Below are 27968 nucleotides of genomic sequence, written 5' to 3'. Positions count from 1 at the left end.
GGTCGTTTGGTTCAGTAACCAGAATCGGCAGGTATGACCTAAGACTTCCTTGGAAAGGATACGAAGATTTGAACACAGGTTACATTATGGGACCGCATGAGCTATTAGGAAAACAATATGATAAAAACATAAAATAATCTAAATTAAAATATAATTCATATCTTCAAAGATTTAATATTAAGTCTTCTTATTTTATCATTATAATAAACACTTAAATACGAACACATAAATATAAAAATGAAATGGCACCAATAAATTATAATAATATAATCTAATGATGTCACCTCATCAATATACATACGTGAACGTATATAAGAGCATATAATAATAATAAAATAAAATTTAAACTCTTCAATTCCTCCTTATTCCTTTTCCCTCTTCATTTCTCTTCAAATTGAATTTATGTTGTAACCGAATAGTCATCTTTGAAACTGATAGAAGCCAAGAAGTCTCGGCTAAGTCCTTAAGAAGCCATAAACGAATTGGACGGATCATGCATCTTTCCATCTCGCTATTCTCTACTATCTCCATACTATTGTGTTTTCATTTTGAGCCAAGTTGGGAAGTTCTCAACCGAATACCTTTCTTCATTGCACACCCCCAAATCCCTGTCTCCTTCTTTTAAGACTACCGGCGACTGAAGCCTAGAATTAGCCTCAAGGTTAGCAAGTGGACAAGAGACCCAGCCAGAGCAAGGGAGTCCCAATTCAAATTCAGGTTACAAATCCTAGTTTTCCTTTTTATTTTGTATTCATGATGAGCCAACTGAAAACGGATCTCTCTACTTTCAAAGTTGAATGCCATAGATGCAGTGTATATCATAAATCAATTTTTACTGAGTTTAATATCCATCTTCAGCCAATACATAATGATAGGATTGAGAACAAATCAAATACATTTTTCAAATACTTTTCTCTCTTATTTGAGTAACCAACTGTAGCCGGCCAGGCATGATAAATAGAGATCAATATATAATACTAGCTGTTGTATTCTGAAGTGTATATAAGACCATTCACCGAGTATCCCTAAGTATATATATATGATTTATGAATTCATTTGATAGCTGTATCAATCTTGATTGATTACATAAATCCACATTAATGCAAATGTTTTTTTTATAAATTTTCTGAACATATTTAGGATACTTTTTAACACTAAGGAATTCACCGGAAAAATGCCATGGAATTGGTGAAGAGGTGTACAACAATATCAGAATGCTCATAATCATACAGACACCGAGGAATTCACCCGGCAAAGAGGCCATAGAATGGTGAAGAGGTGGAAATAAACCTGCAGAAACAAATAATGAAATTAGATTGGAATAATAAATAACTAATAGCTCATGCATATCCCGACTATGGAATTTGTTGTCAAGTCGCGTGGTGGTGTTTGGGTTTACGAACCCAAATTGAAATCCTTGGCCAAGGTAGTTATAGGCATATGTGCCAATCTTGAGATCACTTGTTTGTCCGCAGATGTCAATTATATAGGTATAACTGATGGGGCACTTAAACCACCAAGTAGCTCGGATGGCTGGACTAAAGAACATCCCAAGCCCGATCTCAAGGTAGCTAGGGTCATTCTAATAAGTTAGGATATATGGGGATAAGTATGGTCCGAGGTTGGGAGGTTAAGCCTATGTCAATGCTTCTCCTCTCACCAATGCCGAGGCTTGATCAACAAGATAAAGGGATTCCTCCATTAATTTGTTATGTTTCTTTGCACTTTTACCTTTAATCCTTAAAAGAATAATTAGATAGTTTAGTTTTACTCATAGCATAATTTGAATGAATATATTAGTTGATACAGAAGTTAGTCGTTACTTTATTTTCAGCTGAATATGTTATCATTTAGAAATGGATAAAATGTTAGCAATGTATTAATTTATTTATCTCATTATATCAGCTGAACATGAATTACAGTTAGAATAGAAAACAGTTACTTATCATAGTTAATGGTAGTCATTGTCTTGTGAAATGGAATCAGTTACTTATTAAATCAGATTATTAGGTGTTTTAAATTGGTTATGAAAATTCGTTTGTTATAGATTAAATGATCTTTAACTGACTTGATCATAATCTTATTCTTTTTCCATTCAGTTCTTTCAGCTTCTTCAGATGGCTTTGCAACATCAGAACTAACATAATCCAAAAGGTCATTCATATTAAGTTTGTAGCTACGATAGAGATCTTTATCTCTCAAAATCTGGACGTTATTAACGTTACTGTCATCTTCAGCTGAAAAAGTCACTTAAGTTTAATTTGTAACATTAAATGTAAATGACATGTGTCATTCTCATGCATTGAGGCATGAATATTCGAAGAGTCATATTTAATTATACGAGTTATGATAATCTCAAGAGACCTTCGATTATAATGTGAAGAGTCTCTCCTTTTGTTATATATATCTTGAACATTTTATTATCAATAAAGATATATTTTTTGTGTGGCTGGGTTTTTCCCTTCATTCTCGAAGGGTTTTTCTAGGATATTTCTAGTGTTCCTTGTTTCAGTTTTTTGTTTCTTTCTTACTGTCGAGTATCTTCATGGATTTCTAGGCTCTAGTTTTAACATGGTATCAGAGCTAGGTTTGTTTTTAGCAATATTGGAAGCCTGTTCGTGTTGGTTAATATAGGTATGTTCAAGTTTTTTTTTAGCATCTCATATGTTTGTTTCATGAATCGATGCGGATTAAATAAATACTTCCCTTTCTATTCTTTTTTGGTATTATCTGTGTTCATATATTTGGTTGCATTCCTTCGATTTTTTTAAGACTATGTTTTCACAGTCGTCATCACTGCAGTAGTCTCACGTTAATATCTTGGCTTTATGCATGGTGATCGTGAGCTCAGTATTTGTGCACATGCAGGACTTGGTTGTTTGCTTATTAATTTTTGTTGTTGATTCTTCCAGATTCATCTTCCTGGTAGAGTTAGTTATTGACACTGATGTGGTTTTATGTATTTACTTTGGTTTGGATTTAGTGTTGGAAAGCTATGGTACATGCATACATATGCATTCCCTGCCAAAGTGATGTGTTAATATTTCCATAAATGCTCTTTCAAGCATTATTTCGCAAATAGTAGTTTGCTACAAGATTGTATTTTTTGAGCATCTCATGCTTCTGTTTGTGTTGTTCGTTCATATGAGTTTCATTCTAATAATTTTTTATTTTATTTCATGTTCAATGTCTTTAGAAAATTCGAACTTAATATTTTGTACGATTTTATATTTTTGCCATGGATGTTTCCAGCTTCGTAGTTTGTTTCTTTCGACCTATATATTCCCAACTTTGCAGGCTTTCGAGGAAATGATTTGAGCTATGACAAAGTCGCGGATTAATCTCTGCACTCGGATGGATCATTTGATGCGCTCTTTTTATTTCCTGTAAGCTACTGCATGTTACCAGATCCCGTGGAAAATGAATGTGTGATGATTTATAGACCAGAGGAGTCAATTAAGTAACATCTTCAGTTTCACGATGATTCATAATGGTGTTGGCCACGTAGTCAAAATTTCCTTACTTAAAGAGCTGCTTTGTAACTGCTTAAAGAATATGTTTCTCAAGATGACGGGAATCATGCATCGAGAATTATTGTGTGAGTACCAAAGTAATAGCTCTGTGTAGAGTACTCTCTTGATTATCGACATTTTCTTGCCAAGAACACAACTACAAAGTATTCAGATTGCCATGTGATTCAATCGTATGGTAATTGACAAGATACTGGTAGTAAGCTTTGTCTACCAAGTAGTAGATGGTGCAGAGAGGGAGTCTTTATAATATCTCTGCATTACCAGAAAAGCAACACCTTGATCTCTAATTGTGTACTGTAATAATGGCTACCACCTCACTCTATGCATGTTCTTTGGCCACCACAAAAGTTGTATTGGGGAGGAAAAGTGTGCAGTCGAGGGGATCAATGTCAATGGCAAAGCCAAAACAGAGGACGGGAATGGTTTGTATGGCATCGTACGAGACAGGCATGGAAGTGATGGGTACCAAGCTGGGGATTATGACATATTTTGAGCTAGAGGGGAAGTGTGTGCCCGTGACCGTCATTGGGTTTCACGAGAGCAACATTGTGACTCAGATAAAGTCAAAGTCTACAGATGGGTACGCTGCTTAAGTGGGGTACAAGCGAGTGCGAGAAGTCAAGCTCACCAAGCCCGAATTGGGCCATCTCAACAAAATGAGGGCAATGCCTCTACAAGAGTTTCGCTTGGCTTTTGCATTCCAGCTCGATGGCTTCCAATCCAATCAACGATTGAAATTCAATGAGTTGTTTGCCGAGGGAGATTTGGTCGATGTCTCTGGCAACTCCATTGGAAAAAGATTTCAAGATTTTGATGCATAGAATAAAGTTGGAGAGGAAGGCCTATCAGAAGTTGATAAGGCTTATCACAACATTGGAGAAAATTTCAAAAAAAGCTAAGCTTTTCTTCCTTGAATATTGATCTGATTAGTATAGGTTATTTTATAATTAAGATGCTGCAGAAAGAGAAAAATGGTTTCTCACTAGCATGGAGAAAACAAATTTTTATATAGATCATAATGTATTTGAAATAGTATGTTGATTTTCCTCTCTTGATTGCAGGATGCAACAAGAAGTATTAAGATGAGAGTGTTTCTTTTCATCCGAAGGGAAATGTTTCAGCTTGAGAGGGAGATTTATTTTTCTATTTTCTAATGATCAAAATAGTCCTCAATTAATCTTTACAATAAATTCATTTGATCTCTCTTCGTTGGAAAGGCAATAGGTTTCTTTGGGAGATGTTGAGCTTTAATGTAATGTCCCCACTTTAGTTTGACATGACATTGATCATGGATTTTGCCTATTCCAGACTCTCGTAGGCAAATGGTGTGGAGAGAGAGTCAATTCTGCGGATCAGATGGTCATATCTTGCTCTTGAAGAAGTGTTAAGAGGTTATATTTTATTATTATGTGTTATTGGGGCCTACATGTTATAATTTTAAGTTGAGTTGCACTTTTTATTTTATAAAATTACTTTATTATAAAAAGTGCATTATAATGAGATTTTATAAAGGATGTTTCTAGAAGTTCTAGAAAAAGTGCATTATAATGAGATTTTATAAAGGATGTTTCTAGAAGTTCTAGCAACTTCTTTGAAAAGTGAATAAATAGAGAGCAGGGCCTCTCATTTTGGACATACTTGGATTTGAGATTTCTTCTACTTCTTCCATTGTGGAGCAAATTTGTAATCTCTTGGGTCTGCAAATTATTTGATCTTTGGGAACGAATCACTCCCTTGGATTGGCGACTTTGAGGGTGTGAAATATCACCTAAATTGTTGCATTTGAGGAGTTGGTAATTCAGCCATCTCATTTGGACTTCATTGAGATTCAGTTATAAGGGTTTACTTTGGTTGGAATAAGGGTTTCAGTTGTGCCCTAGCATTTGTGGATTGATTAACAGGGTTTGTAGACACAGTTGTGCATTATTTTCAGACTGCCAGTCCAGGGTTTGGACCCACGTTTTTGCTCATAACTCCTAATTGGCTTGACGGATGAATTTCATATTTTAGGGGGTTATTCAGCAACCCTAGGCGCCCAGATTTATTGCTTTTGGAGTGACAAAAAACGCTGCAATATTTTTATCTAGCAGCCGTACCAGGCCGTACCTGTACGGCCCTGTCAGTTAGGCAGCAACAGCAATTTTGTGAGTTGGTTTGGGGCAGATTGTGAGGTCTTCGTGTGGCATTAATTCAGCATTCATATCCGGCAAAATTGGAGCTATTCCAGGTGCACAAACTGAAGTTTTGATTGCCAAAATATTGCATGTTCTAGATTAGAACAGTCAGCACTGTCATTGCATAAATAGTTATTTCCAGTCATTAATAACTGTTGTAAAAGATTCGTCATTTGCATTCCAAATCTGAACTGGGTTATTGTTCATGTCATAACATTGCATTGTCAAGAGCTTGATGTGTTAGAAGTGCATAGTTGTGACAGTCTCTCATTGTAATCAGTTCTATTTGCTGTCATAAAATCAGAATTGCATTGGACTACATATTTGAGTTTCATATTGTCATCTATCTCTTAGATTGGTAGTGTTATAATCTGGAATTGTTGTTCATACATTATTGGCATTATATATTGAGGTTTTGTTGTACAACAATTAGTAATATTGCAGCCTTATTCGGTTACATGCCAACTGTTTGACAAAATTCCTAAGTCCAGTTTGAGGGTTTCAGTGGCCTTTATAGTGAGGGTCATTACATTTAAAGGGAGATACTAACTTTAGAGGAAGGCTTCATAATTAAGAGGGAATGCTTATGGAATTCCCATCATTATCATATATGCTTGTAATGCTTATGGTATTTGATTTTATTTACAGATTTGATGGTGGAGATTGGGGAGCTTGAAGGAAAGCCTTTGGAAGACATTGGCTGCTGCGAATACACCATTGTTGCAGGTCTATGATTCAGGCCCAAATCAGATTGGAGTGATGTAATATGAAACCAATAGGCTTGGCATATTGTTGTGTAATGATATTGCAAGCTTGAATTTTAAAGAAAACTCTGGTTTTGTTTGTATGATGTTGAATTCATCTTTTTTTCTGTACTAAAGGATTGCTTTAAGTATTTTAAGTGTGTTTCGGGAGGTTATTGAGGTGGTTTACATCTTCATACATCAGAACATTACTAACATCCCATGTGAATGGAGCAAACATATTTGATATTACTATAACAATCATCAGTAATATGTGTGAAATCTTGGCAATCATTGTCTCCCTCCATAAGCCTGAAGATTTTCAATTGTTCACCAGCATAATCACTATTCTTAGATAGGTCAAGCAAGTTTAAATTCAATATCAACTCCTACAATTCCGCTAACCATGCCACTCCTTTTGCTACAAACCAATGCATTTAAACTAATTTGACGGGAAATGGCCAAGCAATTTTATACAAAACTATAGTGTGGAGAATCAGACTTGCAAGAAGTCCTTTTAGAATAAACCAACAAAAATATTGCTTCTTGTCGCTTGCATATCAAAAAACCTCCCATCACTTTTATGTCATTATCCAGAAGATGGATTACAAGATGTTGATGTAAACTAAGTCTACATGGCCTCACCAAGTTACTTTTCATATGAACAATGAAAATCTCGCATTTATTATTTTTGAACTTGACATATACGAAAAAAAATTGTTCTTGAAAATCAATCTTTGGCAATGAAAGATGACAACCGAAAACCTGTTCAATTTTCACTGCTGAAGACCCATCCCGTTACTAACATCTGTTTGCACTAATATGAACATATAAGACTGTCATACTCTTAATTATTTACTACTGCCATCCCTGGAAATTATATGAACGTATAAGATTGTCATACTCTTAATCATTTACTCCCGTACCCTAATCCAAAATGGCATTCCAAACCCCTACTGCACTCCTAGAGTTGACTACAGCCAAACAAAATTAAGTAAATATAACTACCCGGCATGCCCGAAGATGATCCAGGACAGATATAGAGCCCAACAAGCAAGCATTAATAGCCACTACAAATTATTATATTGTCAAATAGGCCAATATTACTTACTCTTGGCAAGCCTGGCGATCTTCTGAGAAGTTTCATGAATACCAAGTCCAATTCTGGAAGCCCGTTTATTGAAATCCGAGCCAACAGAATTTGCAGCTGTAGAAGCCCTGCCATATTCATTTCCATCAGGGGTTTGAGTTTTCTTCAGCCTTTCCGTCAAAGATTGGAACTCCGATGTCCGATCCCTGTATGACAACAAAGATCCCGACAGAGCCATCGCGAAACAGAACCTTAAATTTGCACGCTGAACCTGATTTAATTAAGAGCTACGTTTTCATTCCATGCATTATCCTCGGGTTGGAAAATCATGGCTTGATATATATCCTGTAGATCCTCAAATAATAGGAATCTTTTAAATGTCATCAAAAAGCAGGCAGAAATCAAATCTTTCTAGTAAATCAAAAGGGAATGTGCGTATTGCTAAATTGGGATGCAAGGCAAAAATTGTTGTAATTGCCTGTATTTTTTAACCAAATTGGGCATCCGATGGCTCCAAATGACGAGAATGTAAAAGAAATGTGTAGACTCTTGTTCAATTGCGAGGAAACATCTACGTGGATAATTTTTTGTAGCCTATGATTCCGAGAACCGTCAATTATGCAAAACCTGTTGTTTAAAACTTGTGTGTCTAAGGCTGCAATGTGACATCAAACAGATGGTGACTTTTCTTCCAATGAACAGACATAAGGAGAACGAGGAGAAAAACTATTTATAGGTTCGCGGTCAAATGGACATCGCCGTCCCATACTTGTGAATGGATTTTTGTCACGTGTCTCGAGTAAACTAATTTGTTGCTTGAGAACACTTGCTTGTTGTCCAAGTTGGTAATAGAGGAAAAATTTGTGAGGCGGAAAAGCACATGGATGAAACAAAATGACAAATGGATGCAAAAATGGGATATCAACATCCAAGCTTGCCCGGATAACATTAAAGAAATAAAAAAGTTTGTCAATGAAAAATTTCGCAATATTCTGTGGACAAGACACATAGGGAGGAAAAAATCTTATTACATTAAAGAATTTAATCCCACTTCTAGTCATGATGAAAAGGCCTATATAAGGGCACCTATTAACTGGAAAGCAAAAATGTTGATGGCACAAATTAGAACTAGTTCACATCAGCTGCGATGTGAAACTGGTAGATGGCAAGTTCCAAAGAAAGAGTGGGCAGACAGAACATGTTTATTCTACAATTTGGGAACAGTGGAGACAGAGCAACACTTTGTCATGGAATGCTTGGCTTACAACGACATCAGATCTGATTATACAAAAATTCTGTAGAACAAGGACTTAAACTATTTATTTGAAGAAGATCAAGTGAAGAGAACAGCGGATTTGATTATCAAAATTCAGAGAAGAAGAGACAAGTTAACCAAAACTTTGCAACTGACTAGTTTGGCTCCTGACTCGGGAGGGCGATTGCATGGGTCCCATAGACTACTTTAGTCTCGTGGACGTCATTAAAATCTATCATATCATATCATATCATTGCATATCTCTCCGATCTTTTTTTTATTTATTTTTATTTTAAGATTTTTTTATTAAAAGAAATCTTTAATAAGCAGTATGGGATACTCCTGTTTTGTAAATTGTAGTTCATGCGAACTTATTTTTCTCATGAGAATGAATGAAACACAAAGTAGTCATTAGATCTAGGTGATGCTTATAGAAGTGAAGCACCTAGACTTTACAAGATGTCACCCATCCCAATGCTACTATAGCTTGAGCGCACTTAATTATTGAGTTTCTTTCATGGTTAAACTCACTTTGCTTGCAAACCCACTTGCCAAACCTTTACCAAGTGTTATGCCTTATGAACCATTCATTTGGAAAACCTGTTAAGCTCATCAATTGATAAGTAGGAGATATTTTTCTATAGCAAGTTAAATTGGGATATTGTTGTTAGGATTCAATTATGTAGTTTTTGAGTCAAACTCATTGACCCAACACTTAGTCAAGCACGACGCTTGGTGAAGGGGTTTTTTAATAAATAATTCATAAGGCATGGCACTTGGTGAAGGTTTTGCAAATGCGGTTGCAAGTAAAGTTAACCATGGAAGAAACTTTGTAGTTAAGTGTGCTCAAGTTGGAGTAATACTAGGATGGGTGACCTCCCAAGAAGTCTCAATGCTCCACCTCTATAAGTGTCACCTAGATCTAGTGAGTGTGAAGTGTTCCATAAATTCTCATGAGAGATGGATTTGTGTAAACCACTACTCTTAAGACACGGGTCAATGAGTTCTACTCAAAAACTGCACAGTTATATCTTGATAGCAATGTCACAATTTGACTTGTTGTGGAAAAGTATCTCATGTTTATCAATTGATGAGATTAAGGGGCTTTCAAATAAATGGCCCATAAAGCACAACACTTGGTGAAGGTTTTGCAAATGGGTTTGCAAGTAGAGTCAGTTTGACCATAGAGGAAACTTCATTGTTAAGCGCACTCAAGTTGGAGTAGTACCGAGATGGATGACCTCCCCAGAAGTTGTGGTGCTTCATCTTTGTAAGCATAATTGAGATCTAATGAGTGTTATGTGTTCCATTCATGCTCATGAGAGATGGCTTCGTGTGAACCACTACTCATTAAACATGGGTCAATGACTTTGATTCAAAAACTACATAGTTGAATCCTTATAACAATATCACAATTTGACTTGTGTGGAAAAATATCTCCTACTTATCAATTGATGGGCTTAAGGGGCTCTCTAATTAATGGTTTATATGGCACAACACTTGGCGAAGATTTTGTAAATTGGGTTACAAGTAGAGTGGGAGGGTTTGTCCAATCAGGCTACCCTTAAAATTATTGGAGATAAGTTGGGAGGGTTTGTCCAATCTGAGGAGGGGTTTGACGAGGCAGATCTCTCAGTTTTCATTAGAATCCTCATCAAGATGCAGAGTGTGCATTCAATTCGGTTGTATGTGTAACAAATGAATTTTCATAAGTAAATCAAAGACATATTAAGAACTAATAACTTTTAACGTTTATAAAAGTAATTGATTCCATTTCACATGAGAATGACTTCTTTTAACAATAACAGAAAGTAACTATAATCAGAAAAACAAATATTAACCAATCTAACTGTATTTTCGTGTTCAACAAATATAACAAAAAAAACATATTCATTGTAAACAATTTAACCATTCATAATTGTAATCATGTTTAGCTGAAAATAGAGCAATGACTATCTTTCTTAATTGTAATTAAGCTTAACTGAAAATATACATATTCTTATTCAAGTTTAGGTGATAATTAACTATTCTAACTAAAATAAAATGACTATCTAACATCCATGCTAAATGATTAACAAGTAAGTATCAAGAAAATTGAAAAACATATAGTATTATTGAAGGATCCTTTATCTTGTTGTGCAGGCTTTGGCATTGGTGAGAGGAGAAGCATTGATATAGGCTTAACCTTCCAACCTCAGACCATACTTATCCCCACACATCCTAACATATTAGAATGGCCCTCCCTACCTCGAGATTAGGCTTGGAATGTTCTTCAGTCCAGCTATCCGAGCTACTAGGTGGTTTGAGTGCCCAATCAATTATACCTATATAACTAATGTTACGAACATCAAGTGATCATAGAATGGCACATATGTCTATAAACTACCTTGGCCAAGGATTTTCGATGGGTGCATGGACCTGATCACCACCACTCGACTTGACAACAGATTTCATTACAGGGATAAGCATGAGCTATTAAGTATTCCATTACTTAGATATTCATATATGATTTCTTTCTTGTTTCTTGCAGGTTAACTCCACTTCTTCACCATTGCAATGGCTTCTTTGCCGGTGAATCCTAGGTCCCTAAAAGATTATGATCATTCTATTTATTTACACCTCTTCACCATTCCATGGCTTCATTGTCGGTGAATCCTAGTTGTTAGAGAATTAAGAGCATTTTGTTCTTTATGTCATGGATTAAGACTACATGGTTAATGCCATTGATATTCAAATTAATGGTGATGATTTATACAATCATTACAAGACTCTACAGATATCATTTCAACTTCTTAATGATGGTGGTACTATTTAGTAATTAAAAGATTAGCAAAACGAGCCATCAGCAAGTAATCATAATATAATCTCAGTTCTATTGTTTGTCTTTCTTATACCTAGCCAACTATAATCGAACTTATAAATAAGAAAAGATGGAAGTATAATTCATGACGGTAAGACAATAGTAACCTGTTATGTATGTGATTGAGAAGTGATTTGGAACTTGGCTTCTTGTCGTCCTCTAACCAGTACTCTTGCTCGACTTTGTACACCACCTGATCTCGATTATAGTATGGCTCGGATATTTGCAGGGTCCAGCAAAAAGTGAAAGATAATGGTGAAGACTCGGTGTAAACATGTTGAATATGTGGTAAACATAGTAGAAGAATGGTGAGTCGGCCTAAAACAATCTAACTCCTATCATGGCTTAGAATGGATGTACTGAGCTTGGAAAGTAAGATAAGTAGCAAGAAAATAAGGATGATATCTGAGGTCTTGGTATGACTTCTCTTAAAGAACTAGTCATGGCTTCTCGGCTTCTATTGATTTTAAGAAGTCCATTTGAATTCCAATCATTGATTTGATTTTGAAAAAGAAAGAAAATGAAGAAGGAAAAGAAATAAAGAAAAGTTGTAAAGAGGAGTTGAAGAGATTATAATTTCATTTATCATAATATATTCTTATATACATTCACATAAGTATATTGATGAAGTGACATCATTAGATTATGTCACTATAATTTATTGGTGTCATTTCATTTTTATATTTATGTGTTCGTATGTAAGTATTTATAATAATGATATGATGAAAATTAATAAAAATTCTCTTGAGGTATGTACTATATTTTAAATTAGATTATTTTATGTTTTTCCTATATTATTTTCTTAATAGCTCATGTGGGTCCCATATTGTAACATGTGGTTAAGTCAACATATCCCTTCCAAGGAAGTCTAAGGTCATATCTACTGATCCTAATGATTGAACTAAGTGAACATCCCATTCTGATGATCCCGTTTAGGAATGCTTCCCCTCTCTTTAGTCTTCTCCTGCAACCACCCATGAAAAACACTTTTGCCATAATAATAAGTCCATAGTAATTCATAAAAAGAACATATTAATCATTATTTTAAATCAAACAAATGCTAATCATCTAATAACAATTATAGGTTACTGACCATTTCATCAATAGTTAGTACATCGTATATAAATAACTAACTTATTTCACATGATCATGAGAAAAAAGAAAAGAAAAATAATTTGTTAAATCCAACAATTATGAACAATTTTAAAATTAGGGCAAAATTTGGGATGTAACATACCCTCCCCCTCAAATTTTTCTTCATCCTTGATGAACATAATAACAAAACTTTAAACAATATTTAATCAGTTTATAAAAGAAATGTTCAATTTCCAGTTCCAAAGAAAAGATGAGGGTATTTTTGGGAAATTTCATGATAATCCTCCCAAGTGGCATTATCCTCTATATACTGGTCCCACTGGACCTTGCATTGTGTCACCTCCCAATTTTGTAATGCACCTTGAGTATTCTGAGTGGTCCTACCTCTACCCCCCCTAGTTCTCGCACTTGTAATAATTTCCAATTGATTATATGATAATGGTGGGTAATGTATTTCTTAAGATACGACACATGGAAGACATCATGCATCTTGGCAAGGGCTAGTGGTAAAGCAATTTTGTAAGCTACTGGGTTCACAACTTCCAGTATTTCAAAGGGTCCCACATACCTCAGGGATAACTTAGCATTTTTACCAAACTTGATGGTACTCTTCTGAGGTTTAACTCTTAACAATACCTTTTCTCCTACTAAGAATTCTCTAGGTGTTCTTCTTGCATCTACATAATTATTCTATCTATCATTAGCTTCCTTCAATCTTTGATGAATTTGAATTATTTGTTCTTCCATTTCCTTAAGCATTTTGGGTCCAACAATGATTATGTCTTCCAATCGATTCCAACTCATAGGAGTTCTACACTTACAGCCATACAAGGCCTTAAAGGGAGCCATTTTAATGGTGGACTGATAGGAATTGTTATATGCAAATTCTACCAAGGGTAAGTATGTTTCCCACTAGTATTGTCGGTCCATACAATATACTCTCAGAAGATCTTCTAATACTTGATTCACTCTTTCTATTTGACCATTTGTCTTAGGATGATAAGCTCAACTCATGTTTAATTTAGTGCCCAATGTTGAAAATAATGTTTGCCAGTATCTAGAAGTTATCCTAACATCCTTATATGAAATAATTTTCTCTAGAATTCCATGCAATCTGAAAATTTCTTTTATGAATTTATGAGCAATTTCTGGTGCTCCATCTATTAGATTCCCTGGTATAAAATGAGCAACCTTTGTCAATCTATTAACCATGACCAAAAATGGTGTTGTCTTGATTCTGTGTCATATGTAATCCTTGTACAAAGTCCATGGAAATTGTTTGTCATTTCCATTCAGGTACCTCATTAGGGTGCAAAAGACTTGTTGGATATCAATGTTCTACTTTTACTCTCTAGAATTCTAAATAACCTGCGACAAACTTTGTTATCTCCCTTTTCATCCCTTTCCAAAAATATAGGGTTTTTATATTAGATAGCATTTTTGTTAGTCTCGGGTGTCCTGAATATGGAGCTGAATGGAATTCTTCCATAATCAATCTTCAGAGTTAAGGGTTGTTAGGTGCATAGATCCTACCATGATATCTTAGTAATTCATCCTCATCTAAACTAAACTTTGAATACTTAGAATCAAGTGGGTCATTGATAAGAGCTAAGCTGATTTCTACTCATCATGTTCTAAGTATTATAAAGTCTGGTCTTTTAATCTGAAGTTTATAGTAGCCACTGTAGAGATGTGCCTTCTCCTACTTAGGGCATCTGCCACTTTGTTTTCCTTGCCTTTAATATAACTTATGTCAAACTCTTAGTCTGCTAAAAATTCTAGCCATCTTCTTTGTCTAGCATTTAGATTTGGTTGGGTGAAAATATATTTCAAAACCATGATGATCAGATTGAAGTTCAAAAGGTTTTCTGATTGAGTAATGTCTCCACATTTGCAAAGCATGTACAATAACTGCTAATTCGAGATCATTGGGTGCATAATTTTTCTCATAATTCTTTAATTTCCTAGATTGATAAGCAAGAACATGTTCATCCTACATTAACACACCTCCTAATCCTTCTCCGGATGCATCTGTTATAACTACGAACTGCTTTTGTGGATCAGGTACCTTTAGTATGGGTGTTTTAGTTAGTTTTTCTTTTAAATACTCAAAGGTCGATTGAATTTTTTTTGTCCAGATGAATTTCTTACCTTTCCTCTGAAGTGATATGATTGGATAAGCTATCCTTGAGAAATTTCTGACAAATTTTCTATAAAATCCTGCTAATCCCATATAGCTTCTAACTTCTAACACATTTCTAGGTATAAGTCATTGGTTAATTGCTTTTATTTTTGATGGATCTATGGCTATGCCCTGAGCTAATATAATGTGCCATAAATATTGAATTTCCTTTTGATAAAAAGTGCACATAGATAATTTTCCATACAATTTATGTTCTCTTAATCTTTGCAAAACTATTTCCAAATTCCTTTGATGTTCTTCCTTGTTCTTAGAATAGATTAGAATATCATCTATAAAGACCGGCACAAACTTATCTAGGTAGTCTTGAAATATGTTGTTCATTAAGTTCATAAAAGTCATTGGGGGCATTGGTTAACCCGAATGGCAGTACTGTAAATTTGTAATGTCCATACCTAGTTCTAAATGCAATTTTATGTATATCTTTGTCCTTTATATGAAGGTGGTGGTAACTTGACCTCAAAACATCTTTTAAAAGCACTGTTGCACCCTTCATTTGATCAAAGAGATCATCTATTCTAGGAAGTGGATATTGGTTTTTGATGGTAACTTTATTGAGCATTTTGTAATCTACGCATAATCTCACAGTTTCATCCTTCTTCTTAACAAACAACATTGGGGCTCCCCATGGTGAGACACTTGTCTAGATTAGTTTCTTATCTATCATGTCTTGAAGTTGGATCTATAACTCCATTAATTATGTTGTAGTCATCCTATATGGTGCCTGAGATATGGGTTCTAATCTTAGTATCAAATCTATGTTGAAATCAAAAAGCTCGGGAAGGGGGTAGCCCAGGGAGCTCTTTAGGAAACACATCTTGATAATTCTTTAGATGGGGATATTTTTCCTTGAAAGATTCTTTTAACTTTTCTATGATCTTCCCATCCTCATAAATATAATCATATCCATAAGTGGTGATTTTAGGTTGTCTTATGTCCTCAACCCTAACTGCAAAAATCTCACAGCCTTTTCTTCCATATTTCTTAAGTTACATTGTAGATATATGTTTTGATTTAATTTCATGTTTAACCCCTATAATGCTTGTTACTCTACCTCGATCATCCATACAATTTATAGTTTTGGCAAGACAATCCACCTTGGCCTTATGTTCACTGAGCCAATTGATGCCTAATAAGTGTTATATATAAGTTCAATTCCATTGAAAAATATGGAAAGCCAACTCGAGCCTCAAATAGACACTACTCTACCTTAGAACTTGACTGGTTTGAATATTCGATTGTCCATGGTTTTGCCATAAAGCTAGATTTTTTTGGAAATCTACTTAATAGTCAAGGTGATATAAAACATTCAGAAGCTCTAGTATCAATTAAAATGGAGACAGGGTTTTTGTAGATCTTACCCAAAGTTTCAGTTGGACCTATTTGATGTTTTGCTTGCCTATTATCTAGGGCTACATGAATCCTTTGTTGAGAAACTTATTGTTGTTGCAGAAGAGGTGGTCGTTGTGGTTGATTGGTGTTGAGCTTGTTGGGGCACTTATTAGCAAAATGATCTCCTCCACAAGTGAAGCACCCAAGAAGTGGTCCCTTCCTCTCATTATTCTTATTATTTTTCTTTGCATTAAAATTACCTTTAACATCCTTAACTCCATTTCCCTTTGACTCTAGTTTGTTGTACTTGAAGTCCTTAAATTGTCTTTTTTGAGGTCCAAAATCAACACCTTTTGAATTCTAGTTTGTTTTCCTTTTATTGTCTCGGATGGAGTCATCTTTCTTGATTTTGTGCTCTTGCTAAATAGCCTTCTCTAGAGCTTCCTCCATGGTTCAAGGAGTGAGAACATCAACTGCTCCACCTATTCTATTGTTCAAACTCATAATGAATTTTCTCACTTTCAGGTTGGTATCCTGCTGATATGGTGGTACATACTTTAACAGTCAGGTGAATTTCTCCCAATACTTATGTACTGACATATCTCCTTTCTTCAATTTGTGGACGTCTAGAAGTTTATGATCATAAAAGGTTTGGAGCAACCAACGGTTCCTAAAAATGGTCACAAACTTTTCCCAAGTGATCTTAGTGGTTTTAATGTTCTGCTCAACTTTGGTGTTTCCCCACCACGTTGCAGCTTGTCCAGTAAAATGATATATTCCTTAAATTGCTTTTGAGGTTTTAGAGAAGTTTCTAATTTCAAAATATTGTTCCATTTCATTTATCCAAGATTCTGCTTCCTCCCCGGACTCAGAACTAGAAAACTTGGGTGGTTTGATTTTCTTAATATCTACTGACAGATCAACCACTATTTCTTGTTTCTTTTGTTTTTCTGTTTGCTTGGGTGAGGAGGTTCTCTTGTTATGCCCAAAGAATTTTGTTTTTGCTCTAAGAGGAGGTGATGATTGAATTTCCTTGTGATTATGCCCCATCTGGGCTGCCATCTCATTCATTCTTCTTTCCATGTTTTCCAACTTTAGTTGCGTTTCTTGCAAGATTTGAAGTAACAAGTCATTAGAAGATTGAGTGTTTTCATGAATTATGCCCTAATTTGTAACATTCTTGTTGTTGTTCATTTTATGTTTATTGGTTTCACCTATTAATTTACAAATTTGTGTTAATTAATTGAATTTATACATGTTTAAGAATTTCCACAAAAAAAGGGCTTGTGAATGCATGAAACCCATGAACTAAATTTTTAATTAAGTTAATAATTTGTTGCTACACTTAGAGCAACCTTATTTACAAAAAATTATTTGGTTGAGGATGTTTATATCAAAATATTTAATCTTGCTTTACAACACTTAGTTTTGGCTCAAATTGGTACATATCCCACACCATTCAGGATCTGTGGAACTACAAATGAGAATTGCCCTTTCAAGCATTCCAGTTTTGAATTAACTTATTCCTATATGTTGCTTTACTAGCAGGAGTCCATTTGACTCTTTCATTCTTCATCTATTGTAATGCTTGGTTTAGAGTTTCATTGTCTTGGGGTATGGAGCAACAAGTGTAGTCATATTTAGGCATGTTTTTAATTAAATAAGAAAAAATGGGATGTTGAGCCTTTTTGTGGGATATTTTATGTACTTGCATCCTATGTAATCTTTCTAGAACTTTTAGGTTTACATTGAAGGTAGTGTGCCCTAGGTTTAGTGTTGGACCCAATGCTCTGATAACATATGTAACAAACAAATTTTCATAACTAAATCAAAGACATCTTAAGAAATAATAACTTTTAAAGTTTATAAAATTAATTGATTCCATTTCACATGAAAATGACTTCTTTTAACAATAACATAAAGTAACCGTAATACTATTTGGAAAAATGATTGTTAACCAATCTAATTGTATTTTCATGTTCAATTGATATAACAAAGAAAGCATATTCATTGTAAACAATTTAACCATTCCTTATACATATTATTATTTATATTTAGGTGACAATTAACTATTCTAACTGAAATAAAATGACTATCTAACATCCATGCTAAATGATTAACAAGTAAGTATCAAAAAGATTGAAAAACATACAACATTATCGAAGGATCCTTTATCTGGTTATGCAAGTTTTGGCATTGGTGAAAGGAGAAGCATTGACATAGGCTTAACCTCCCAACCTTGGACCATACTTATCCCCACACATCCTAACATATTAGAATGACCCTCCCTACCTTGTGATCGGGCTTGGGATGTTCTTCAATCTAGCCATCCAAACTACCAGGTGGTTTGAGTGCCCAATCAGTTATACCTATATAACTAACGTTACAGACATTAAGTGATCATAGAATGACACATATGCCTATAAACTACCTTGGCCAAGGATTTTCGATTGGTACATGGACCCGATCACCACCACTCAACTTGACAATAAATTTCATTACAGGAATAAGCATGAGCTATTAAGTATTCCATTACTTAGATATTCATATCTGATTTCATTCTTGTTTCTTGCAGCTTAAATCCACCTCTTCACCGTTTCAATGGCTTCTTTTCCAGTGAATCCTAGGTGCGTGAAAGATTATGATCATTTTGTTTTATTTACACCTCTTCACCATTTCATGGCTTCATTGTCAGTGAATCCTAGGTGTTAGAGAATTAAGAGCATTCTATTCTTTATGTCATAGATTAAAACTATATGGTTAATGCCATTAATATTTGAGTTAATGGTGATGGTTTATATAATCATTACAAGAGTTTACAAATATAATTTTGACTTCTTAATGATGGTGGTACTAGTATTCAGTAATTAAAAGATTAGTAGAACTATATGGAAATCACAAGAGCCATCAACAAGTGATCATAATATGATCTCAGTTCTATTGTTTGGCTTTCTTATACCTAGTCGATTGTAATCAAACTTATAAATTAGAAAAGATAGAAGTATAATTCATGATGGCAGGACAATAGTAACCTATTATTATGTGATTGAGAATTGATTTGGAACATTTGACTCAAAATACACAGTTAAATCCTAATAGCAATATGATAACTTGGCTTCCTGTCGTCCTCTAACCAATATTATTGCTTGGCTTTGTACACCACCCGATCTCAATTATAGTATGGTTTAGATATCTGTAGGGTCCAACAAAAAGTGAGAGATAATGGTGAAGACTCGATGTAAATAGGTTGAATGTGTGGTAAATGTAGTAGAAGAATGGTGAGTTGACCTAAAACAATCTAACTACTATCATGGCTTGGAATGTATGGACTCCACTTGGAAAGTAAGATACATAGCAGGAAAATAAGGATGATATCCAAGGTCTTGGTATGACTTCTCTTAAAGAACTAGCTATTGCTTCTTGACTTCTATCAGTTTCAAGAAGACCATTCAAATTCCAATCATTGATTCGATTTTGAAAAAGAAAAAAAATGAAGAAGGAAAAGAAATAAAGAAAATTTGTAAAGAGGAGTTCAGGAGATTATAATATATTCTTATATACGTTTATGTAAGTATATTGATGAAGTGAGATCATTAGATTATGTTACTATAATTTATTGGTGCCATTTCATTTTTATATTTATGTGTTCATATGTAAGTATTTATTATAATGATATGATGAAAATTAATAAAAAATCTGTTGAGGTATGTATTATATTTTAAATTAGATTATTTTATGTTTTTCCTATATTGTTTTCTTAATAGCTCATGTGGATCCCATAATGTAACCTATGGTCAAGTCATCGTATCCCTTTCAAGGAAGTCTAAGGTCATATCTATCGATCCTAATGACTGAACTAAGTGAACATCTCATTCTAATGATCATGTTTAGCAATGTTTCCCCTCTCCTCAGTATTCTCTTGCAATCACCCATGAAAAACACTTTCACCATAATAATAATTCCATAGTAATTCATAAAAAAAACATATTAATTGTTATTTTAAATCAAACAATTGCTAATCATCTAATAACAATTATAGGTTACCGACCATTTCATCAACAGTTTGTACAATGTATATAAATAACTAACTTATTTCACATGATCATGAGAAAAAAATAATAAAAATTCATTAAATCTAATAGTTATGAACAATTTTAAAATTAGGGCAAAATTTGGGATGTAATAGTATGTGGAACTTCGTTCAAGTGAAGGTAACTAGTAGTAAAGGCTTGAAGTGTTTTGTAACATGGACTAAGAAGTTTTGTATAAGAGCAGTAGAAATAAGATTAAAGGACACAAGGATGAAGTGACACTAAACCTCACTCTAAAGATGGCTTTGAAGATTAGCAAGGATAGATTGAGGGATATGTTTGTTGCACTTATCTTTTTAGATGGAGGCCTAGAGAATTGTTTCCTGGAAGCTAAGTGAATATCGCTCAAGAACTCCATTGATTTAGCGTCATGGTCAAAAGGGTTATCTATTTCTACTCATGAATTGGATGCCTCTTTGAATCTGAAGTTGAATGGTGATAAAAATAGTGATAGGGATGAGAGGCTCCCCAGGGATCGAGTAGACCCGCTATGTAATCCTATAATAGAGGCAAGTTTAAAAGGGGATGCTTTGTGGTTACAAGAACATACATGAGATGATGAGCTTTTACATGGCCTCTAGGATAGATCAACGATTCCTAGTACTAACAATGAACCCTCAGATGGTAACCCACATTGTTGGAGATGTAGAGTAACTAAGAGGGGAGGGGTGAATTAGTTACTACAAAAATAATTCCCCTTCCCTAGATGTTAATTCGAACTTTCCACTGGTCATGAGATATTACCCAACTCAGTTACCACTATAATATCACTATCACTCAGATAACAAAGAGATCTTATGATTATTAATTTGTTATACCCTTTAGTAACTTAGTAGCAAAAACATAAAACATAAAGAAAATAACATGTACACAAATGACACCAAAATTTAACGTGAAAACCCAGTTTGAAAAAAACTACCGTGCAACTAGTTACAATATTTTTCACTCATTTGAAGTGAGCCCAATTAGGAGCCAACCTTATTAAATGTTACAAAACATATTGTTAAGTATGACCTTATTAGAGGATTTAGATCACCCTATTAGGAGTGGCCTATTTAGAGGTCTTCAAACACTTCAATCCTGAAATGTCACCTTGTTAGAGGATTTACAATATGATTGTTAAGTCAACTTTGTTAAGGGATTTGTTGATGCAAGAGCATCCTAGGGTTGTTTACAATCCTGCATGTTTGGGGTATTTGGTTTTTAGTTGTGGACTCGGTCACCCAAGAAGTGGTGCTAAGTCATTGTTGGGCATAGTTTGTGCCCGGGAGCTTGGCATACTCTGAGAGCTCAACATACACTGTGGAGCTTGGCATGCTCTTTCATGCTCAACATTGTCTAGGAGCTTGACATGGTCTTGGAGCTTGGCAATGTTTGTGGTGTTTGACAATGTGTTGGAGCTTGGCATGGTTTGTGATGCTTAGTTTTCTCTGCAAGCTTGATAGTGCTTGTGAATTTACTAGTGCTCAGCTTGGTTTTGTTGACACTCAACTTGGTCTTGGTTTTTGTTGGTGCCAAGTTGTCTATGAGTTGACTTTTTGCATTTAATTTATGTATGGGTATTTAATTTAGTGTTGTAGCTAACTTGTGGCTCAACCTATATTTAATGTATGAGATTTAATTTAGTTTGTAATGAACTAGGCTGACTTGTGGCTTAGTTGGGTATAAGCAAGGGGTCTTTTATAATCTTTAGGATTATTGATTCTAGCTTGGAGAAGGGGATGAGGAGTAGATGCAAATTTTGAAGAGTTAGTAGTTGTGGCTTGTGAACTAGATGATTTCTTGGTGTACCTAAGGGTACAAGTGTGGATTCTTCTTGGTGTTATTATCCAGCTGCGGATCTGGACTAGCTGGGATTGGGATTGTAAGGTGGATCATACAGAGATGATATTGTAAGTTTTGTTTATTGTTGGAATTTACAATAGGAAAGGTAAACTTTTGAGGGGGGGGGATGGTGAATCATTACTTTAAACTTTGACCCATAAAATATTCACCACACATCCATCTCATATATTCAATAAGTAAACTGAAATACCATGTAAATCATATACATCTAAAGCATGTAAATAAGTAAGCATTCACATATATGTGACACCATATATGATTACCTTGAAACCCTCCAATGAGAAGGTAAAACTGGGGTGGGGATGACACCCACAAATCTTCACTACTATGGTGATAAAGTATATCTATTGAAGGTTACAATGTTTGATCATGAACCATGATCTACCCTATGAAAGGTTTCTCTTGTTAAAGGCTTACAAAGACTGTTAGGTTTCACATTGTTAAAGGATTTCAACACCTTGTTAGAAGTGTGCTTGGCAAAAGGACTTCAACTCACAATTAAGTAAGCAACTTGTTAAAGGATTTTAATACAACCCATTAGGACTACTCTGTTAAGAGATTTAACTAATTCACCTATTAGAATGTCTCAACAATGATCCTATGGTTAACACTCTGATTCTTGATGATAGATCACCTCTATTCAATTGTGTACTTGATCCTTCTTGATCAGATGTCTCTCTGTTGTTCACTGCTTCCTTCCTCTGTTCTCCTCTAACTGATTTAGCAATTCAAATCATAATGCCTTGATCACCATGAATGTCCTAGTTTATACATGCAAAACTCTCCTTGATTGTTCATTAATTCTCTTTTATGCTCATAGAAAGTTTAGGGTTTGTCTTCCTTAAGAAGACCTAGCTGACTTAGGGTTAGGTATGAACCAATGGTTGTGATTCATCCATACTGCCGCTAAAACCTACCTTTTACCTGATTACATGCATGTAATGCATAGGGATTCCAACTTAAGATTTTTCCTTATCACCAACATATCATAATTCAATCTCTAAGTTAGCTCAAAAATGGTTTTACATAGTAGTTTGTGCCAATACAAACAACTATGACAAAACTATGTTACTTGGCAATTGAAGTCCCTAGTGCTTGGCACATACTAACTTCAAATATTGTCACTCAACATTTGAATGACTCGGTATGCACTTCTTGCTCGACTCTTGAATAACTCGACACATATTATCTGCTTAGCACATGAGTGACTTGGCACTCAATGTTTACTTGGCATGCTCTAACTTGTATGTTGTGCTCGACATATGTTACTTGTTCAACATGAACTAAGTAAATGACTTAAGTGTATAGACACTCACTAGTCAAAACCATTCTAAGATCAACATTTTTATTTGGCCCTAACTTGGAAGGCCTTATGGAAAGGCATATTGCATGTAATCAATTATTTTATGAATAGAGAGTTGTGATTTGGTATCAAATCTTGCATTGTTGTTGCTTTGTTGTTGTTGTTGTTTCTATTGTGTGGTTATTTGTTGGGGGTTAGGACATCTCCTTTGGGGATTCTCTTGCCTTGTACTGCATTAGATAGTATCAGAGTGAAGGTTTTCCTAAGCGTGTGGACATATTGCTAAAGCTGAGGTAGTTTACACCAGGATTTGCAAATAAGGTTGATCTAGTAAAGTTGATTGATCTTCTAGATTAGTGGATCTATTGCTTAGGATTTGCAAAAACTTTGGAAGATGCCTCCAAGAAGATTGGACCCTAGGGAAATTGATGATCTTAGTGATGCTATGGAAGAAAGGATCTCAAAGAAGATTAGAGCAGAGTTCAAATCTGAGATTGCATTGATGAAGAGTGACACGATTGCTGAAATTGTGAGTGCTTTAGGTGGTGTACCTGGGCATGTGGGTATTGAAGATGGCTATGAGGAAGTTGTTGAAGACCTTGAAGCTGTTGGATCTAGTGGTGAGGATAGAACTGATCATGTAGAGACACCTATTTGAACTAGGGATGGTTAGTTTGCTAGACCTGGATCTTAGTTGAAGCTAAAGCATAAGATGGAGGTTTCTAATTTCTCAGGTACTTGGATACCTGAAGACCTGATTGATTGGATTGGTGAATTGGAAGACTACTTTGAGCTTGAGGATATTGAGGATCCACTTAGAGTGAGATTCACACAAACTAAGTTGAAAGGACATGTTGCTCTTTGGTCGAAGGAATTGTAAAGAGGTAGAGAAGAATGAGGTGAAATGAAGATCACTAGATGGAGATTGATGGTAACTAAGTTGAAGGCTAAGTTCATTCCTGTTGATTATCAACTTGAGTTGTTTAAAAGATTGCATAATCTAAACCATAAAGATATGACTATGAAAGATTATACTGAGGAGCTCTACAAGTTGACTATTCAGTCTGGTCATAGAGAACTGTCAAAGGAGAAGGTATCTCAATACATTAATGGTTTGAGATTCAATATTCAAGATGAGGTTGGTATTCTAAATATTTTTTCAGTTGAGGATGCTTACCGGTATGCTCTAAAGGTAGAAGATAAGTTGAAAAGGAAAAGTCAAGGTAATATTAGAGGGAAGGAGAAGCAAGATAGCTTGACAAAGATAAACCAAGTCTAGAAGGTGAACCAAAACTTGTTGATCAAAAGAAAATGATAGGTGGAGGTGGGTTCAAAGGTAATTGTTTCAAATGTGGTAAAGAAGGGCATAGATCTTTTGAATGTTTGCATGGTAGGACAATTGTTGTTGTGAATGAGGGTTTTGTTCAAGATAGTCAGCCTAAGAAAGGAGAGAGTTTGCTAGCTCAGTGAGTACTAGTTGGTCAAAGGACACTAAAATCTTGTTAGGGGACTAGTTTGTTCAGGACTTGTTGTAAGTCTGGTGGTAAAGTCTACAAGGTGATTGTGGATGGTGGTAATATTGATAACTTTGTTGCTAAGGGGATGGTTCATAAACTTGGGTTAAAGAGAGTAAGACATCCTTATCCTTATAGGATTGGCTGGTTGTAAGGAGGACATGCTTTGGAAGTGAGGGATAAATGCCTTGTTGATTTCCAGATTGGGCAGTATAAGGATCAAGTGTTGTGTGATTGATGTAGGAGCATCCTAGGCTTTCTTGCAATCTTACATGTTGGGGAAGTTTGGCTTTGGATTTGTGGACTTAGTCACCAAAGAAGTGGTGCTCAGTCATTATTGGGCATAGTCTATGTCTGGGAGCTTGACATACTCTATGAGCTCGGCATACACTATGGAGCTCAGCATGCTCTTGGAGCTCGACTTATACTATGTTGCTTGGTAATGCTTGGGAGCTTAGCAAGGTCTGGAACTTGGCATGGTCTTGGAGCTCATCATGGTCTATGGTGCTTAGTTTGTACTACAAGCTCGATGATGCTTGGGAATTTATTGGTGCTTGGCTTGGTTTTGCTAACACTAGGTTTGGTCTTGGTCCTTGTGGGTGTCAAGTTGTCTATGAGCTGACTTTTGGCATTTAATTTATGTATGGGTATTTATTTAATGTTGCAGCTGACTTGTGCCTCGACCTATATTTAATGTAAGGGATTTAATTTAGTTTGTATTGAGCTGGGTTGACTTGTGGCTTAGTTGGGTATAAGTAAGGGGTCTTGTAGGGACTTTAGGAAGATCATTCATTCAAAGGAGTGAAGGGGATGAAGTGTGTATGCAAATTTTCAAGATCTAGGGTTGCAGCTTGAGAACTAGAGCATTCCTTGGTCGACCTGAGGGTACAAGTGTGGATTCTTCTTGGGGTTCTTATCCATTTGTGGATCTCGACTAGCTGAGATTGGGAATGTAATTATAAGTTGGATCTTGTGGGATCTTGTAGAGATGATTTTGTAATTGTTGTTTATATTTGGCCCTAACCCGAAAGGCCTTATAGCCGGGCATATTTCATGTAATTAGTTGTTTATGAATAAAGAGTTGTAATTTGGTATCAGATCTTGCATTGTTGTTGTGTTTTCATTGTGTGGTTATTTTCTGAGGGTTTGCACATCTCATTTGGGGATTCTCCTACCTTGCACTACATTAGGTGGTATCAGAGTGAAGGTTTTCCTGAGTGTGTAGATAGCTTTTCAAAGCTAAAGCAGTTTGCACTAGGATTTGTAGAGAAGGTTGATCTTGTGGCTGATTGATCTTTTGGAGTTGTGGATCTATTTCTTAGTGTTTGCTAAAATTTTGGAAGATGCCTCCAAGAAGATTGGACCCTAAGGAAATTAATGATCTTAGTGATTCTATGGAAGAAAGGATCTCAAAGAAGATTAGAATAGAGTTTAGATCTAAGATTACATTGATGAAGAGTGACATGATTGCTAAAATTGTAAGTGCTTTAGGTGGTATACCTAGGCATGTGGATATTAAAGGTAGTTATGAGAAAGTTGCTAAAGACTTTGAAGTTGCTGGATCTAGTGGTGAGGACATAACTAATCATGTGGAGAGACCTATTAGAACTAGCGCTACTTAGTTTGCTAGACCTAGATCTTAGTTGAAGCTGAATCATAAGATGGAGGTTTCTAATTTCTTAGGTACTTTGACTCTTGAAGACTTGATTGATTGGATTGGTGAATTAGAAGACTACTTTTAGCTTAAGGATATCGAGGATCCACTTAGAGTGAGGTTGGCACAAACTAAGTTGAAAGGACATGTTGCTCTTTCATGGAAAGAATTGCAAAGAGATAGAGAAGAAGAAGGTGAGATGAAGATCACTAGATGGAGGATGATGGTGACTAAGTTGATTCCTATGAATTATGAGCTTGAGTTGTTTAAGAGGTTGTAGAATCTAAAACAAAAAGATATGACTATGAAAGATTATAACGAGGAGTTCTACAAGTTGACTATTTAGTCTGGTCATAGAGAATTGTCAAAGGAAAAGGTAGCTTAATACATTAATGGTTTAAGATTCAATATTTAGGATGAAGTTGGTATGGTAAATTTTTCTTTAGTTTAGGATTCTTATCAATATGCTTTGAAGGTAGAAGATGAGTTGAAAAGGAAAAGTCAAGGTAATGTTAGAGGGAAGGAGAAGTAGGATAGCTTGGCACAAGATAAACTAAGTGTTGAAGGTGAACTAAAAACTGTTGATCAAAAAAGAAGGATAGGTAAAGGTGAGTTTAGAGGTAATTATTTCAAATGTGGTAAAGAAGGGCATAGATCTTTTGAATATCCAATTGGTAGGATGGATATTGTTGTGAATGAGGTTGTAGTTTAGGATAGTCAGCCTAAGAAAGGAGAGAGTTCATTGGCTCGGCAAGTACTAGTTGGTTAGAGGACATTGGATTCTTGTCAAAGGACTAGTTTGTTCAGAACTTGTTGAGAGTCTAGTGGTAAAGTCTGCAAGATGATTGTATATGGTGGTAGTACTGATAACCTTTTTGTTGAAGAGATGGTTCAAAAACTTGGTTTGAAGAGAGTGAGACATCCTTATCCTTATAGGATTGGCTAGTTGCAAGGTGAACATGCTTTGGAAGTGAGGGAGCAATGCCTTGTTTATTTTTAGATTGGGCAGTATAAGGATTAAGTGTTGTGTGATATTGTGGACATGAATAGTTGTCATGTGTTACTTGGTAGACCTTGGCAGTATGATTGTAGGGTTGTGTAAGATCATGTCAAGAATGTGTTTACTATTGAGAAAGGTGGTAGGAAGTTTTCCTTGATTCCTTTACATAATGAAAAGCTTAGTAGGAGGAACCTAAGTATCAACAACTGAGTGGAGTTGGTAGATTCTGATAAGGTTGGAGATTAGCATGGAAAGTAGACCTACAACACATTGAGAATG

The 27968-nt window shown here is 35.2% G+C and overlaps 1 protein-coding gene and 1 pseudogene across 3 annotated transcripts in view; one reads left to right on the top strand and one right to left on the bottom strand.

The window, feature by feature from the left end:
- The window catches only part of LOC149559658 (syntaxin-31-like), a 191827-nt gene extending 183581 nt beyond the window's left edge, over window positions 1–8246 (bottom strand). For both annotated transcript variants that reach the window (XM_089824234.1, XM_089824235.1), the window contains exons 1-2: window positions 8019–8246; window positions 7562–7885 (exon numbers count right to left, since the gene is read on the bottom strand). In XM_089824234.1, coding sequence (XP_089680360.1) covers window positions 7562–7778 — 217 coding nt within the window. In that variant the 5' untranslated portion in view covers window positions 7779–7885; window positions 8019–8246. The remainder of the gene's footprint in view (window positions 1–7561; window positions 7886–8018) is intronic.
- Window positions 2735–7119, top strand: LOC149559659 (large ribosomal subunit protein uL3c pseudogene; annotated as a pseudogene). The gene has a single exon (XR_016363618.1). The product of XR_016363618.1 is annotated as a large ribosomal subunit protein uL3c pseudogene (transcript).
- Window positions 8247–27968: the final 19722 nt, after the last annotated feature.

The sequence above is a fragment of the Cupressus sempervirens genome, chromosome 4 (assembly GCF_028749045.1).
Source record: "Cupressus sempervirens isolate cs-2001-9-10 chromosome 4, ASM2874904v1, whole genome shotgun sequence".
Lineage (NCBI taxonomy): Eukaryota > Viridiplantae > Streptophyta > Pinopsida > Cupressales > Cupressaceae > Cupressus > Cupressus sempervirens.
Note: the sequence above shows the minus strand (reverse complement) of the source record. Positions and strands in the feature narration are given on the sequence as shown.